The sequence below is a fragment of the Hippocampus bargibanti genome, linkage group LG07, assembly GCF_051943395.1.
Source record: "Hippocampus bargibanti isolate YZ-2025 linkage group LG07, ASM5194339v1, whole genome shotgun sequence".
NCBI lineage: Eukaryota > Metazoa > Chordata > Actinopteri > Syngnathiformes > Syngnathidae > Hippocampus > Hippocampus bargibanti.
The window spans coordinates 24,972,660-24,990,199 of record NC_142740.1 but is presented as its reverse complement, the minus strand read 5'-3'; the positions used below and the strand labels follow the sequence as shown (position 1 = coordinate 24,990,199).

At 41.1% G+C, this 17,540-nt stretch overlaps 2 protein-coding genes across 4 annotated transcripts in view; both read right to left on the bottom strand.

Moving 5' to 3' along the window:
• lhx9 (LIM homeobox 9) overlaps positions 1–990 on the bottom strand; it is a 17,436-nt gene extending 16,446 nt beyond the window's left edge. Inside the window, exon 1 of the mRNA XM_089001411.1 lies at positions 814–990. The gene's annotated coding sequence lies outside the window, so the exon portion shown is untranslated. The remainder of the gene's footprint in view (positions 1–813) is intronic.
• A 4,458-nt stretch (positions 991–5,448) lies between these two features.
• lg07h1orf53 (linkage group 07 C1orf53 homolog) lies at positions 5,449–17,031 on the bottom strand. Of its 3 annotated transcripts, none has more exons than XM_089001383.1 (4): positions 16,656–17,031; positions 14,864–14,965; positions 13,075–13,168; positions 5,449–7,721 (listed from the first exon to the last, which is right to left on the bottom strand). In XM_089001383.1, exons 1-3 carry the CDS (start codon positions 16,923–16,925, stop codon positions 13,097–13,099), a joined length of 444 nt encoding a protein of 147 aa, XP_088857509.1. In that variant the 5' UTR covers positions 16,926–17,031; the 3' UTR covers positions 5,449–7,721; positions 13,075–13,096. The 3 variants fall into 3 exon arrangements, with proteins under 3 accessions (XP_088857509.1, XP_088857508.1, XP_088857507.1); XM_089001382.1 differs by lacking the exon at positions 5,449–7,721 and adding an exon at positions 8,844–9,361; XM_089001381.1 differs by lacking the exon at positions 5,449–7,721 and having other exon boundaries at positions 8,844–13,168.
• Positions 17,032–17,540: the final 509 nt, after the last annotated feature.

Below are 17,540 nucleotides of genomic sequence, written 5' to 3'. Positions count from 1 at the left end.
TTTTTGATTGAAGGAATACAGGATAGATGTTTTCTAATGACTTACAATTAAAAAGGATGACGTTGAAGTCATGCACATCTACAGTGATTTTATTTTATTTTTATTATTATTATTATAATGGAAATATTTTGAAGGACTTGAGAATTGTGTTGACTCGTAGCCTCCAGCGGTAACATTTGATTTGACTGCAGAAGGATTTAGAGACGCGTCAGTGAGTACGCAGCGAGTAGCACACAAGAGGCTGGTGTCGTTTGTGGATTTGCATGAATAATTGTGATATTCTCTCCTAGTAAACACGCTCATTTTTTTGCCTCCCTCCCGTCTCGGTTTTACAGATAAATCTGTTTTCTGCTTTTAAGATGAATTTGTGAGATACGGATGGAGCGTATAATACAATATAAGCTTCCATCAGAATGACTTGTTAAAAATAAGACATTTAAAGGAACTAATTTCAAAACAAAGAAAATGTATATGCAGTAGATACATTTAAAAACACAAGTAATCTACTGTAATTCAGTTTAACATGACGTTTTTCTGCCCCCAAAAAATCCTAACGTCTTTCATCTATTTTGTATTGAAATTACTTCAGGCATTTGAGCACGAGCTAATTTTAAAGCACATGTCAAATACGCAGTGTCGCTATCTAAAAGCGCACTCTTTTAAAAGAAATATATAAAACCCGAGAGGTATTCGTTTAAATAAAAGACGATTTGTTAGTTAGTAAACATTTTGTTGTATACTCGCGTCATATTTTGCTCGTGGTTTCTATTGCCGTATTCATTTCAAGACACTGGCCGGAAGTCGACGTCTTACCTGAGGATGTGCTGCTTCGATGGCCGCGCGATGCGCAAGGCGGAGGAGACGCTCCAGCCAGAATTGTGTGTTGCAGCAGAGGGGAGAGGAGAGGAGAGGAAGGTGAGGCAAGGCGAGGAGGAGAGGAAGAGAGGAGAGGAGAGGGAGGCTGCCTGCCTGCCTACCGGTAGATGGGGGCTGTTCCACGTTTGCGCGAGTTGTGGCTCCACTTCCAGCGCCTCAATTAAAAACACAAGCGATTTAAATATTCCTGCGGCATGCACAAGACACAACACGGCGCGCGCGCACACACACACACACAAACGCACGATTGCTCTAAAACTGAGAGCCAATTGGCCTTCTTACGCGCGTTTGTAGCTTCTCATGGCTGATGTCTCCACGAATTAAACTAAATAACACCTTCCTGTATCGGTTAGCACCTTATGGCCAACAATGAGCAGTCCATGCCAAAATTTGTTAAATACAACAACATTCATTTTAGGTTTGTTATTATCAATAACGACAGAGTAAAATACCGAAAGTGTATTTTAGCCTGTATGACGCTTCAATGTTTGGAATAACAAGATCCACTTGCAGGTCTGTGGCAATTCAAAATAAGCATGCATATTGTTAACATTGATTAGAGGTATTTATATAGTAGCCTATGTAAAATGTGTTTTAAAATGGACTATGCCGAAGAATTAATGAAACCACCAAAAGAAAACAGTTTCATCAGCTCTTTTATTACTTATAATTTTATTGATGGTGTGATTGTTCTGCATGGTGTACATTGTTCTTTTTGATTGTAAAGTGTCCTTGGGTGCTTTGAGAGACGCTCGTAAATGAAATTTATTATTATTATTTTTATTAAAAAAACACACTTCATTCTTTTGGTTGCAAAATGAAAACATGAAACGTGCATTCATTAAATCAATTATCAAGTTCACCGTTTCCCCTAAAAGGGTAAACAAACAAATGTGTATATAGAAATAATTTCTTATGGTTTTGAATTTGGTAGCTCATATATGCTCAATTGTGGTTATATTTGCCATTCCAAACATACATATACTGTATATATACATATACTGTGTATATGTATATATATACTGTGTATATGTATACGTATATACTGTGTATATGTGCATATACTCTGTACACACAACACATATACTGTGTATATGTACATATACACAGTATATGTACATATACTGTGTATATATATACATATATATATACAAATACATACACACACACATACATACACATATATACATACATACACACATATATATATATATATATATATATATATATATATATATATATATATATATACACACACATATACACATGTACGTATATACACACACACACACACACACACACACACACACACACACACACACACACACACACACACACACACACACACATATACACACACACATACATTTATACATATACATCATCATTTTCCGTACCGCTTATTCCTCATTAGGGTCGCGGGGTTGCTGGAGCCTATCAGCTGTCTTCGGGCACGAGGCGGGGGACACCCTGAATTGGTTGCCAGCCAATCGCAGGGCACACAAAGACATACAACAGTCACTCTCACACTCACACCTAGGGACAATTTGGAGTGGTCAATCTGCCTGCTATGCATGTTTTTGGAGTGTGGGAGGAAACCGGAGGACCCAGAGAAAACCCACGCGGGTATACATATATATATATATATACACACAGTAAAGTCTCGTTATATCGATATCAGTTATATCGATAGTACTGCTTATTACGATACTATTTCTATGAACGCAAGGAGAAAATTTACATGCCGCAGGATCAGATATATCGATAGTCCGGTTATATCGATATCTTTTCCGACTCCCGAGAATATCGATATAACGAGACATATATATACACACACACGATATATATATATATATATATATATATATATATATATATATATATATATATATATATATATATATATATATATATATACAGTAAAGTCTCGTTATATCGATATCGGATATATCGATAGTCCCGGTTATATCGATATTTTTTCGGACTCCCTTGAATATCGATATAACGAGACTTTACTGTATATATATATATACAAACATATATATATATATATATATATATATATATATATATATATATATATATATACATACATAAACGTATACATATACATATATATATATATATATATATATATATATATATATATATATATATATACACATACATATATATATACATATATATATATATATATATATATATATATATATATATATATATATATATATATATATATGCACGGTATATATATATATATATACACATTTATATACAAATATACTGTATATGTATATATTATTATTCCTTATATTACAGTATCTTATGAATGAAAGAAAAAAATAGTGAAACATTCACCAGTTAAGTCGTATGAAACCTTTGTGATTCCCAAATCCCAAAGTGGTTTCATTATGCCTAACCTCAAATCCTCAAATGAGAAAATATTCCCTCAACTATCATTCAAGCAATGCCCCTTTGCTTTTGTTAATGAATATTCATGTCGCCAAATGGCTGGGTATAATGTTGAAAAAAAAAAAAAAAAAAACAGGCCATAAAGGGTTTCTCACAATAGTCATAAAATAACCCCGACCTTTCAGTGCACCGAGCTGGCACCTGAATTGAACTGTTCACACGACACATGCACCGAGCCATCCCGCAGGCTGGATCACACTTTGGGGAGGACTGATTTCAATTGACAAGGAGTGAATAGAATTTTGTGTGGCTGTGAGCAAAAGGGTGACAATTAATGACACCACTTCTGCTTGGATAAATGAAATGAACACGTGCCATGCTGCAATAAAGTCACTCTGCTCCTTTGCCTGGTATGCATCGCATCAATAATGCAGGGCCACCGAGATCCATTTCGGTGTGCACTGCAATGTGCAAGCCGTGCGCTGTGGCTCCTGAGAACGATAGCCTCCTCACAGTGGGGAATCTGTGCAGCAGACTCTGTTCAACCGGGCGACCGCAGACACAGGATGACCACCTTGCTCTGTGCTGTCGAGCTCAGTGGTTATCATAGCACACAACCAGGGTTCATCTGCCGTTATCATTTCTGGGTCACCTCAAGTGACACCCAGTCTCGTTCTAGGTACCACCCAAAAGCAGGGCCGAGGAGGCGGGGAGCTTCTCTCCGGATCCGCCGTGGTGAAAAGCTGACAGAATGAGGAAAAGGAGAGGTGGAAGGGAAGCGAAGGGAGGTGGGTGGGTGGTGCGTCGTGACGGGCTTTCTGGAGGAGGATCAGAGGGAGGAGTGAAGTGGTGTAAAGCTGCATCCCAGTCACATGTGTCTTGGTGGGTGTGCGAGGAGGAGGGTGAGACATCCTTGAAATATTTACAAACAAAAGCAGACATGAGTCAATTTCTGGGGGTAGGACATTTATTTTATTTTTTTGCATTAAACTGCAGTTGTTGGCTGAAATCAAAATCCCATTCATTTTTTATAGTACAGTGATACCTTAGCTTACGAACTTAATTGGTTCCCAGACAGAGTGTGTAAGGCGAAAAGTGTGTATCCCGAAAATTAATTTCCCACAGGAAACCATTAAAACGACAATAATCCGTTCCCAGGTCCACATAAAACATAATTTTCTACTTTCTAAATTTCTAAACCTTAAAACTACACAAAATATAGCTTTTTATGTATGATAAACGTGCTATGGTATTATAATGAAAGAAATAAACGATACTGTATAATAAAGTCGTTTTATTTGATGGCTTGATGGAATGGAGTCGGTTTTATCAGCATTAAACGCGTGATGAGGACGTACCTTCTTCTTTCACTATCTTGAGGAATGATCCTTCGTAGGTGCTTTCTCTGCGATAATTTTACCTAGTTCCTCATCAATTGTGTTCTGTTTAGCTGGGTTGATAGCTTTTGGTATCAAGTGTACAGATGCCTTGTGCGGGTTACTTGTGGAGCCTGATTGATGGGATATTTTAACCTTCCAGTCTACACTCTGCTTTTGATCAAAGTTGAAACGAGTCCAAATTTCCTTTTCCCACCATTGTTTTTTCACTTTTGTTTTTTTGTTTCAAGCTCTGTCTTCTCCCTTTCATGTGTGTGTTTTCTCACTCTCTCTTTGTTGTCATTTTGAAGTAGTTTTGGGACACTGTCATTTCTATTGGTGTTTTGCGTTTGACTAAAAATATCAGCCTGTGTGTTTTGGGTATTTTAGATGCGATAAAACGTTTTTCCGATGTCAGTTAGGAAACAAAAAATGATGTCGGTTGTCCTTTAAACATACTGAGAAAAACTTTAAACATAAGCTTTAAATATACAGTACATTCCATACAAAATATAGCACTGAAGCAACTTACGAACAAATTCACTTTATGAACGACCGTTTGGAACATATCTCGTTTTTAAGTTGGGGAGCGTCTGTCATGTGTTACATGCAAATGTACTGTACATATTTTTTTAATCCATGTGGAGCCTTTTGGTGTCAATGGACAAAGCATTTCAGACATCCCAGGCATCTTTCCATTCTAAACCTTCTTTCTCACCTTCTTCCACTTTATGTTTTCAGTCTCTTCCTGCTCTCCATACCCCAAACACCCCCCCCCCCCAACTCCTTCCCCAACCAACCCTCCTTCGATCTCATCCCTGCTTTGCTCTGCTGGAGCTCAAATCACAACCCCAGTCCCTGGCAGATGGAGGATAGGAAAGAGAAGCTCTTAACTAGCTAGTCTGAGCCTCTGGTCCCTGCACACCAACTGCTGCCTGCACACCCCCAAAACAGCTCTAACAGCCCGCCGCCACCTCCACACACTCCCTGTTATGTCCCCTGGGATAGGCTATCCTCCAGGGGGCTGGTGCACGTATTAGTTCATATCTGGCAACACCAGAAAGGACAAGGTGACATGATAGCATGAATTTACACACAATTTCCAGTGTACAATCGTACATGAATCGCATAGTTACACTCAGGACTACCATGAAAGAAGTCCAAGATGGCATCAGAGTAGGCAGCCGTCAGCAAGTGCTTGTTTTGTTTTGTTGTTTTTCTGTTTTCTTTGGTCACTTTGAGTTATTGTGCGTCATGTACAACCAATACCAATTGATTTTCAGCATTTTTGGGCACAACATTCATGAAGGAGGAGACTCTGCTGAGCGATTGCGCCTTTTCGGCAGCATGAATATGCCAGCACTGTTTTTGATTGGGAGGAATGTCGGTGCCATCGCTGTCATCGCTGGACGATTGTGCTTTTTTTGCGCCTGTAATGGACAGCATTTTCACAGAACCGCTTTGTTCAGCGGAAAGGTCGATGCTGTTGAACAGTCTGCGCCTGGATGGATGCATGGCTTGAGGAGCCAGTCATGAGAAGAACGGAGCTTCAGCGCAGAGCGCCGATGCATATGTGGAACTGTTGCAGCTTGGAATTGAAGTGGATTTACGTCACACTACAGCTTTAACTGGCCGTCAGCCAGTCTCAGGACATGTATAGCGACAAACAACCAATCATACCCACATCCACAACATCACTGAGTGGGATCAGATCCCATGTATGTGGAACTGTCGCGGCTTGGAATTGAAGCGGATTTACGTAGGGTAGGAGATGTGAGACCATCTCTTTTCGTCAATGGATGCTACTGCTTTGTGTTTAATTTCAACATTTAGCTTGTAGCAGACATGCACATATCACCATGACATCTCTGATATACTGGTGAAAAGGATACTTTAATCCTCTAGTCTTTCATCTCGAACTGCTTCATACAACAAAGAGGGAGCAGAAAGTGCCAAAGATTGTAGAGCGTCTTTGTGTTGTCATATTATAATTTTTTTTTTTTGTTCTTTTGACTTCAAGATTGCCCCACGAGAGTGGCTGCCTTTCCAGGAGCTCCTGTATTTGTTTTTCTACTTCTTCCTCTACTTTCCTCTTACTTTCATAACTTTGCTGCTGTGAAATGTACATTTCTCCAGTGGACTAATAAAGGCTAATTCAATCCAATCCAATCCAATGAAAGCTTTGCTGAAGGAGACCTGACAAGCGCTCGGGACACAAAGTAGAATCTCTCTGGTAAAGAATCATATTTTCTACAAGCCAGGGTGTGCATGTAGGCTTCTGCAGGAGAGGGAACGAAGGGGGATGGGGTGGGGGGTTCAAACCTACGACCTCTTGATCCCCAAGTCCTTGTAGACTGGGCTTGTCTGGCCACGCTTGTGTTTAGACTGCCAAAAGCAGTACCTCATTGAGGTGCCAGTGAGTAACCCGGGCTGGCCTTTTATCTGAGCTCATCTGGCGGCCACGGCTTGGCTTGGCATTAGGGTGTGCACCAGTTGCGGTCCAGGGGAGCAACTGGCCCTCTGTGCTATTTGCGTCCCTGTCTGTCCGAAGGAATCTGGCATCCTGACTGTCACACAGTGGCCATACGTGTGTTTTTATCACTAATTCTACCACAGGCATGCGGTTGTCCATGTAACCAGTGATCGGGATGCGACCCTGAGGCGATCTGACGTTCTGTGTGTAGACCAGATGTTGATGGAGGGACTGTTCAAATGCTGCTTGAATATCAAGATACTTCCACACGTCTACACACTCTAACAAATAAGGCAGAGGCGAGCCAATCGCTGAGACTGATGTTCCTTTCAGCAATCACGAGAATGACAGTCACTTTTTTTTAACCCCCTGCCAAGCATGTGACAGTTTGTGGCGAACAGTGATGGATATGCTGCAAGTGACTGTGGTGGAAGTCATAGGCCTCAGGGCTGCCGTGCCTGTTTGAGAGGGAGGCGCGTGGGCGTGGGGGCTGCTCGGCCTGTCAACTGGTTGTGACTGGAGCTTGTCTGGTCACAGTTACAAACTGGACAGCTCTCTTTTTCTCTGCGGCGAGTGGCGTCGTCCTGTAGAAAGACACATGGAGAGTTGTTCCCACAGTGCTATCGTGCGGCATATGCTTCAGCTGAAGGTCAAAGATGTTCAGTCCAAAATGCCTGAAACAAACACCTTGTGCTCGACTAGGCTGCGGTAATTTCTGGAACAAAGCAACATTGGTATCAAGCGTTTGCCAAAAATGCATTTTAGTGTTTTCGAATTGGAATGCATGTCATGATATTCTGCCGATTTTTAATGGCAAGACCATAATTTGTAAAATCACTTCAAATTACTTATACTAAGCGTACTTTACAGAGATTTCACGGCATCTAGCTGTAATTTACGTTTTAAGACTCGCACTGAATATTGAGGAAGTTTTTTTTTCCGAGTTGATGACGATGCCTGACGTGACGTCACATCTGGAACGCCCCTGACCGAGAAAGCGACACACAATGCAGTTTGGGTACTTTGTTTGGTCTGAAAACTTCATGTTGATGGCGAAATTAGAAGGAAAACACATAAATAACGCGATGGTGAATCATTGTGTGTTGCACCAAGACTACTATTTGATCCGAGTTGACACAAATTCCCAGCAGACAAATCAGCCCATTTCCAACTGAGCTTGGGCGCCATCTTGTGCATGTTCTGGGACGCTACATTGGAGTCCAGACGTCTCAAAATATGACATGGAAGGACTTCTTTAATTGATTGCAAACATTTATGCTTTCCTCTTCAGAACCATTTGAATCATATTCATAACTGGATGAATAACAAGAAAGCATATTCTCTGCATCTGAAGCCATTGTTTTGATTCTAGAGCAAGGCAAGACATCCTGGCGTGACGTCACGAACAAGGGGGCGGGACCTTCTGAAACACTGCATCTCCGGGGTCACTTTAACTAATTTTTATTGGTGTTTTGCATTTGACTAAAAATAATAATATTTTAGATGCTATAAAACGTTTTTCTGATGTCAGTTAGGAAACAAAAAAAATGGTGTGGTTGTCCTTTAAGCAACAGCATTACCGGACTATATATGGCACCTAATTCTAAGCCTCACCCAGTATATTTTTAAGGAAAAAACATTTTGTACGCACATAAACTACACCTGTCTATAAGCCGCATGTTTACAAAGACAGACAGTAGACAGAAAAAGTTATTAAAGTGTAATAATATATCTTAACTTTTCTTTCAAAACAGTGCCTGTAATGCAGCAGTAAGACAGCAAGCATTACGGTAGTAACACAGCCCCAACAGGGCTGGTTAAAAAAAAACATTGGCGGTAAGTCACGAGACACGGCAGTAACACAGCAGCAACACGTTAACACTTGGTAACAGGTCTGGATACAAAAACATACCAAGTGACTGAGACACGGAGGAAACACGTTAGCACTCAAGAACAAGGCTGGGTACAAAACATAGCAGGTCGCTAAGAGCCGTCCTCATCTTCCTGTTGTGCATTGAAACCATGGAAGTCGGATTGGAATAGCGTCTGAAATTCCTCGCTGCACACTCTCATTCTATCTTTCGTTGTTGCATTAAGTGTCACTTTCATCCTGAGGTAAAGCACTCCTAAGCTTGCGCTGTCCTCTCCGTCACGCAGCAGATCGGCTTTTCGAAACCGGTTGGTGATTTTTTCACACTCCTCGTTGTCAGGATCCACTGGAAGACTTGTGCAAAAGTTAGCATACAGTCAGTTTTGGTGAACAATTTCTCATCGCTGGTCGTCCAAGCCTCCCATTCAACTCAGGGGGCGACTTTAAATGCACGACTCACACGCAAAGTTACGTTAAACTAGCGTCTTCTTCGCCACATATATTCGGCCTGTCTCACTCTTACCTTTAGTGCTCAAGCGCGACTGGCGGCTATTAGAAAAAAATGCATACATTAGCTGCATCGTTGCATAAGCCACAGGGTTGAAAGCTTGTGACAAAAGTCGCGTTTTGTAGTCCGGAAATTAGGGTAGTTAAAATTAGATTGACACAAGAGAAAGCACACCGACATAAAATAATTCCACCAATTTGGATATTTAGATATTAAAATCACCTCTCAGATCTTCACCCAAGTTGATTGGGTTCTTTATTGGTATGGTGCCTGGCGGATGAGTTTTCCACACCCGTTCCTTTGAGCGCATACGTGGTTTATTATCAAGTGGAGTACTTTTGCTATTATGGGACCGAAAAAGACCAAACCAGAGGCTAGTGTTCAGCCGAAGAGGACACAAAACAAAATTACGGTCGAGCAGAAGAAGGAGATCATTGAGAAACACAGACGAGGTGTGCGTTTGTGTGACTTAGCGTCCCGCTACCAGTCAGCTAAGTCGACCATTGCTACGTGTGGCTAAGGGCGTGTCTGTGTTGTCTAAGCAACGGTCTCAGGCAATAGAAGAAAAACTTCTGTTGATTTGGAATAACGAAAAGCAGCTAACATGGGACATTGTGAGTGAGGGTATTACCGGCGAGAAAGCACAGCAACTTCACTCGGATATCATGAAGAGGCAAACTGGAAGTTTGTCATCCATTGACAACTACCATCACAAAGGTAAATAATACAAGTTTATTATACAGTACAGTTTATTTCTTTAATTACAATACAATAGCAAATTTATTATACATAAAATAATGTATATTTTGTGTCGTTTTAAGGCTTATTTCGTAGAAAATTGGGTTTTATGGGGACCTGGGAACTGATTATTCTCATTTTTAATGGCTTCTTATGGGAAATAAATGTTTGGGAGACAAACTTTTTGCCTTATACACACATTTTCTGGGAACCAATTAAGTTTATAAACTGAGGTATGACTGTATTTCATTGTCCCGTCTTAAAAATCACTTGTACCCTTTGGCGTTTGACTCAGAATGATTCTGACTTGACTCCCTGGCACTTTCTACTATCTTTGTGACTGCATCATTTCCTGTACAGGATAGCAGTCCACATTAAGCGCTTTGTTCCAGCTTCAGCTGTTGTTCAAGCACTATATAAATCAATATGTATTGTATAACTGTCGAAAAGGTGCCATCAATGGACGATGTAGATGCGGAGGGACGGGGCAGACATTAAAGGTGGCCGATTTCACGGTCCGGGCTGCAGGATCGCAAAGGCGGTGAGTGGTAACGCATCTACTTGAAAGCGACAGAAAAGTCCCCAGGCAAAAGGGGCGGCAGGCAAGCAGACCCAGGTAACCTACTTGATGGGTGTGACACCTTAACCATCCCGCTGTAGGATGTCGCCGCCGCACGCTTGGCTGCCTCACTTTACGATAACACAACATAAATTCAGTTCTCATCCCGGCCGGCGACACGTCCCCCAAGAACCTGTCCTCCCCAGCACTGTTGGGATCATAAATCTCCTTGTAGCTGCTCACAGGGCCTGCGTTACTATCACCAAGCGCTTGCCTTTAGGACCCACCTGCCGAGGAGGATAGTGGCCCCTGTGAGTTGTCGGCACAGACAGAATTCGGTGGCAGACACATCCTCTCACATGCCTCCATTTGCCCAATCAGGCAAAGCCAGGCGAGCGTGTGTGACAAGCTCAGAGCCTCAAGGCATAGCGCTGTCTTCCCACATGCGCTAACGAGTCAAACCTCACATATTTCCTCAACATATCTGCAAGTGGCGCAGAGTCAGCCATTGGCCTTACCTCGCACCATTCCAACCGTGAGTTGCAAAGTACAGCGATACCTTGGCTTACGAACTTAAATGGTTCCCAGACAGAGTGTGTAAGGCGAAAAGTGTATATCCCAAAAATGTATTCCCCATGGGAAGCCATTAAAATGAGAATAATCCATTCCCAGGTCCCCATAAAACATAATTTTTCTAAGCCTTAAAACTACACAAAATATACTGTATTTCATGTATAATAAATGAGCTATGGTATTATAATTAAAGAAATAAAAAGTACTATATAATAAAGTCATTTTATTTACCTTTGTGATGGTCGTTGATGGCTTGATGGAATGGAGTGGCCGCTTTCACCAGCATTAAACACTTGATGAGGAACGTAACCTTCTTTTCACCATCTTGAGGAATGATCCCTTGTAGGTGCTTTCTTTGCGATCATTTCATCTAATTCCTCTTCAATTGTGTTCTGTTTAGCTGAGTTGATAGTTTTTTTGGATCAAGTGTACAGATGGATTGTGTGGGTTGTTTGTGGAGCCTGATTGATGGGATATTTTAACCTTGCAGTCAACACTCTGCCTTTGAACTAGCAAAGTTTAAACTCTCTCACTGTCGTCTGCCTGTCTCTTTAATGTTTAACCCCCCCCCCCCCCCACTCCCCTCACTGCTGCATTCTTGACCAATCACATGGCTTTAACCGAAGACTAGGGGCGGGAAATAGAGGACAAAAACAATCGGCTTCCATTTTGTTGTTAGAACGGGCTCGTTCGCGAACGAAATATCACTCATTGAGGCAGCTACGTGTACGAAAAAAGTTCGTATGCCAAGGTAAAATTTTCATAAATGTAACGTTCGTAAACCGAAAAGTTCGGAAGCCAAGGGGTTCGTAAACCGATGTATTTATATATGATACAGTGTTTAGTGCACCCTTTATTCTATATTAGCCCATTAAGAGCCACAGGGTGTTCTGCTCTTATTAGCCTCTATACATGCTCTTGAATGCGAGTTGATCTTTTGCAGTAGTGGGAAAGGACGGCCCCAGAGTTCATTAGGTGGCAGCTCAGGAGAGCAGCCGCAGGGAAGTGCGCTTTACCCGAGTGTTGCCAGGAAGCTGGCAAGTCCAGTGGGGCTGCCGTTGATGTCCACGCTGTGTTTGTTAACAGCCGGATTCCATCAAGTGGTGTAAAGGCAGCATAGCCAAGTGAAAGGGGCTGACCCTAGCCTATTTTTAACAACACTGTATTTCAGTGTAAGGTGGCAAGCTTAGTCGAGTCGAAACCGAGTGCAAATGATGCTAATATTCATGCCCTCGCACATTTGGGAGAAAATAAATAATATGAGATGCAAAGCAAAAGACCACAAGATGTGATCTATCATCTTGCCTGTTATCTTCTCCTATATGCCCTTTATCTTGAGGGCAAACATCTAAAATGCACTTTCAGTTTTCATCTCGTTACTCCCACCGCCCTTGTTAATACATCAGAGAAGAGAAATACCACCTCGAAATTAAGTACTCATAAAAAGGAATGAAAAATGAAAGCCACTGCATTCCAGTCGTGTTTCAAGACAACAAAAATAGCAGGAAGTTGTATTTTTCACAAGAGGCAGACACAGAACAACCCCCCTATCCCCCATAATATTCAAAATAGGAATAAAGAAGAATAATACAGTGGTATTGCACAGTCACTACTCAAATTTCATCATTCAGTGCGCTGCCAAAAATGGTTAATAACACAGAACCAGATTATTGTTAAAATCATGCCTACCTTTTACCTTGCCACATTGGATCTATATATAAAATAAAGAATTAAATATTTTCTTCATGGCAGGGTCCTTCACGTTGACTTGGCCATATGGACACTGTAGGAGAAATAATGAAAGGGCGTTAAACAGCCGCAGATAGAGAGGAACTTTAGTTATGCACCGTGAAAGGGGGAAAAACAGAGGACAAAAGTACAAGAAGGAACAGAGTCAATGGAATTGTGATTCAACATAGCAGGAAATGAAAATGAAGTCCAAGATGGCGCCCAAGTAGGCAGCCGTCAGTGCTCTCACAAGCCTTGTTTTTTTTTGTTTTTGAATTTTCTATTGTCACTTTGTGTTGTTGTGTGTCGTGTGGAACGTATACGGATTGTTTTTCAGCATTAAACACAGGTGCGGCTTATATGTAAAGTAATATTGAGCCACAACAGGTCCCGCAACTACTGTCAGCAGCCACCGACTCCATTTAATGCATAACCCCAGGCTCTACTGTAGCATCTTATAATGTGGTGTTCCTTATATTTGGAAAACTTTTATATAGTTATATATTTGGAAAACATTTTTTCATTCATTGAAGGTGCGCCATATAGTCTGGTGTACCTTATACAATACAGTGATACCTCACATTACGAACTGAATTGGTTCCCAAAAGTGTGTGTAAGGCGAAAAGTTCGTCTGCCAAACATTTATTTCCCATAACAAACAATTAAAAATGAGAATAATCAGTTATAATAATAATAATCAAAAAATAAAGTGTACTGTATAATAAAGTCGTTTTAGTTACCTTTGTGATGGTCGTTGATGTAGTTGCTTCTTGATGATATCCGAGTAAAGTTGCCGTGCTTTCTCGGCGATAATACCCTCACACACTGTCCTTTGCGAGCTGCTTTTCGCTAATCCAAATCAACAGAAGTTTTTCAACCTCTTTATATTGCCTGAGACCGTTGCTAAGACAACACAGAAACACCCATAGCCACAGGTAGCAATGGTCGACTTAGCGTACTGGTACTGGGACGCTAAGTCACACAAACGCACACCTCGTTCGTGTTTTTCAATGATCTCCTTCTCCTCGACCGTAATTTTGTTTTGTGTCCTGTTCGTCTTAACACTAGTCTGTGGTGGGGTCTTTTTCGGTCTCATAATTGCAAAGGTCCTCCACTCGTTAGCAAACCACCTCTGCATTCAAAGGGGGTGTGGAAAACTAGTCCGCCAGCAAACGTGGCGCTGTTTAACCGTGTGGTTTGGTGTTCATCCGCCGAAAAATAGTCCGGCATCCACCGTGGCGCTGTGTGGTTTGGTTTGTCCGCCGAAAACTAGTTCGTATGCCAAAATTATACTCTCGCAAATTTAATGTTTGTAAGGCGAAATGTTCGTGAGCTAAAGCGTTCGTAAGATGAGGTATCACCGTATCTAGAAAAAGTTTGAAAATACACCATTCATTGGGGGTGCGCCTTATACACTGAATTCTAATTCCCTTCTTCTTTTGACCCCAGGTTTATGCCTTAAATAGTGACATGTGACATTCAACTTAAACAATATATGGGCTGTACAACGCTGCCAAAACAACGAATCCGGCAGTGACTTTAAGTTACTGTAAAGCGACTTTATTTTGTAGAGCCATATTAAAATGCTTTCTTTCCTTACATAACTTTGTTGCTGTGAAATGTAAATTTCTCCACTCCAATCCAATTATTATACAATTATTATACAAACGTGGAATACTGAGACAGAATAGAATTACATTGCAGCAGCAAAGACAATATACACGTTTTTGAAGCGCACAAAGGATCTCACATGTCTGCAAGCACTGCCACAGCACTTCCCTCGTTGAAGGTGAGCATACTCTGTAAACACCTTGTACCCACTGCAAGGGTCAACATACATCTGCTTCTTTGCCTGCACACAATCGACGGTTAATTAGTGCTAGATGCAACATGTATACCTCCTTATGGCACATGCATAAACTCATACTAAAGGGTACATGTCCTACAACTGATTCACACACATGAGAGAGATACACAGAGGAGAGAGAGAGAGAGAGAGAGAGAGAGAGAGAGAGAGAGAGAGAGAGAGAGAGAGAGAGAGAGAGAGAGAGAGAGAGAGAGAGAGAGAGAGAGAGAGAGAGAGAGAGAGAGAGACAGACAGACAGACAGAGAGAGAGAGATAATAAATTGCCATAAATTGCCTTGGATTAAAGGGGTTGAGTGTCATGCCAGTGAAAGTAACATAAAACACAATATCTTTGTCAAAAAGATGCCATAATAAATACATCCGTAATGATATTCATGTGGATTTCATCTGCACGATGAAATCAGAATCATCTTTATTCGCCAAATATGTAGAGCACACAAGGAATTTGTCTCCGGTAGTATAGTCAGCACCAATATCATCATAAACAAGGACATGACAAGCAGGGAGATTAAGAATATATTTCTGACACTACGTCTTTATGCTGCAGCTGTTCAGAGACACAATTACCTTCTGAGAGTAAAAAGAAAAAAACACCAAACTCCTCTGCCATCCCTCAGGAAGTTTCGAAAATGTCACCTCTCAGTCTGTTTCAAACTGAGAGCCCAGTCGTTGGTGAGCTTTGACAGGCAACAAAGACAAAAATGCCCCCGGGCCTTTTGGTGACACAGCCTGTCATTTCACATGGCGTTGCATGGCCACACAGTGAAGCTGGCATCGCTGGGCTCCCCTTTGCATTGTGGTTTTGCCACCCAGGCCCTCACACTCTCCTTAGGTCTTGGCCAACTTGCCTCAACTTCACTGCACACTCAAGAGCACAATATTAACAACACAGAGGCCTCAAGGCATGCAGATGCACCTACACACACCCGTCACCACTGCATGCCACACTGGCTCTGCTTGATGGAGGAGTGGAGACGATCGGAAAAAGATGAAGGATCTGACAAAAAAAATGCACCACTACCACCATCAAGCTTTATATATATATATATATATATATATATATATATGTGTGTGTGTGTGTGTGTGTGTGTGTGTGTGTGTGTGTGTGTGTGTGTGTATATGTGTGTGTATGTGTGTGTGTATGTGTATATATGTGAGTGTATGTGTATGTACGTATGTCCGTCCGTCCGTCCAGACAGACAGATAGATAGATCTTGCATTAACAATATCTGTATGGTGGAACTATCATATTTAAACACATCCAGTTGGGCAAATTGTTCAGACTCTGATTTATTCAGATTTATATTCTCGTATTTGAAAATAATTTCGAATGAAATACAGTAATACATGTACATTTCACTGTATAACAGGCATCATCATAAAATGTTCATTTATTGTACACTGACTACTGACAACACAGTACTTATAATACCGTAGATAATGGGATTCCTGGGTGTACACTTGGATATTTGAAACATATTTCATAATCACAACGTTTAATTTGGCTAGATTTCATTTTTAAATTTGGTTCAAATGTCTGCACCGGAAAAGTAATGTGCATTAACATTCAAGGGGAGTTCTTCAAATAGGTTTGACCATATTTGATCAAGTGAATTAAGCGCATTAGTCAATTTATACGTTTTTATCAACCTCTATTCAAGTTATCAGACACTACCTGACATGCTTCTGTGTGGAACTTATGAATCTGCAGCTCCTCCTCCGTCAGCTGTCGACTCACTAGTTGGAGTTCCGGTCTGTTTTCCGACTTGTCTTTTTGTTCAGCGCACACTTCGAGGGTCGGCGTGTCTGTGGTTAGCAGTTTCCTCAACCCGTCCATATGCGGCTGAGAGCTTGACATTTTTCTTACAAGTGCTCGTAACAAGTGGACTTGATAAAGAGTCGAAGTGCCAAGCAACACTCTGGTTTTATAACGTTGGAAATACATTGTCAATCTTTAACTAGCGGATATATCCCCGGAACATATCTTAAATATCAAGATGACTGACAACATATTTTTTACCCGATCAGCGACTTTTATGGGAGTCACCGAGTGAACCACTTCCTGTTTTCAAAATGCGTCAGAGGCACGTGACCATTAAACCATAACGCCCCCCCAGTCGTTGAAGAACTGTGTCGACCGGCCCTTAATTGCACACACGATATTTTTAAGATTATCCAAACAATCGAATCAAACCTCTGAAGGTGGAGGACACCGATTCACTCTGGCGAACCCTGAAGGGAAAAGCCGAAAGGAAAAGAAGACAAGGGCTGTGCCATTGCACCGACGGGCCATTTTGATTGACACTTCCAGAATTGTAGTTCAAATTTTTACATTAAAGTGGACTAAACAGATTAAGATTAGTATATTAAGATTAGAAAATAATAACAATAGTAATTAATCTTATTATTAGAAGTGGATTAGACATGATGAAGAAATTTTACATTACGGTGCCTTCTGTCATCCGAGTACATCACAAGGGGTCACGAGGAATGCTGGAGCCTATTGTATTTGTATCAGTCTATACTCTATACTGTACTATAAATATATTTTTAATATTGC

Excerpts from the sequence above, each read along its gene's own strand:
- lg07h1orf53 (XM_089001383.1), bottom strand. The coding sequence starts at position 16,925 with ATGTATTTCCAACGTTATAAAACCAGAGTGTTGCTTGGCACTTCGACT. Across the intron at positions 14,966-16,655 it reads TCCACACAGAAGCATGTCAG|GCAAAGAAGCAGATGTATGT; the intron begins GTAGTGTCTGAT and ends GATTGTGTGCAG. Across the intron at positions 13,169-14,863 it reads GTGGCAGTGCTTGCAGACAT|TGTCCATATGGCCAAGTCAA; the intron begins GTGAGATCCTTT and ends TTTCTCCTACAG.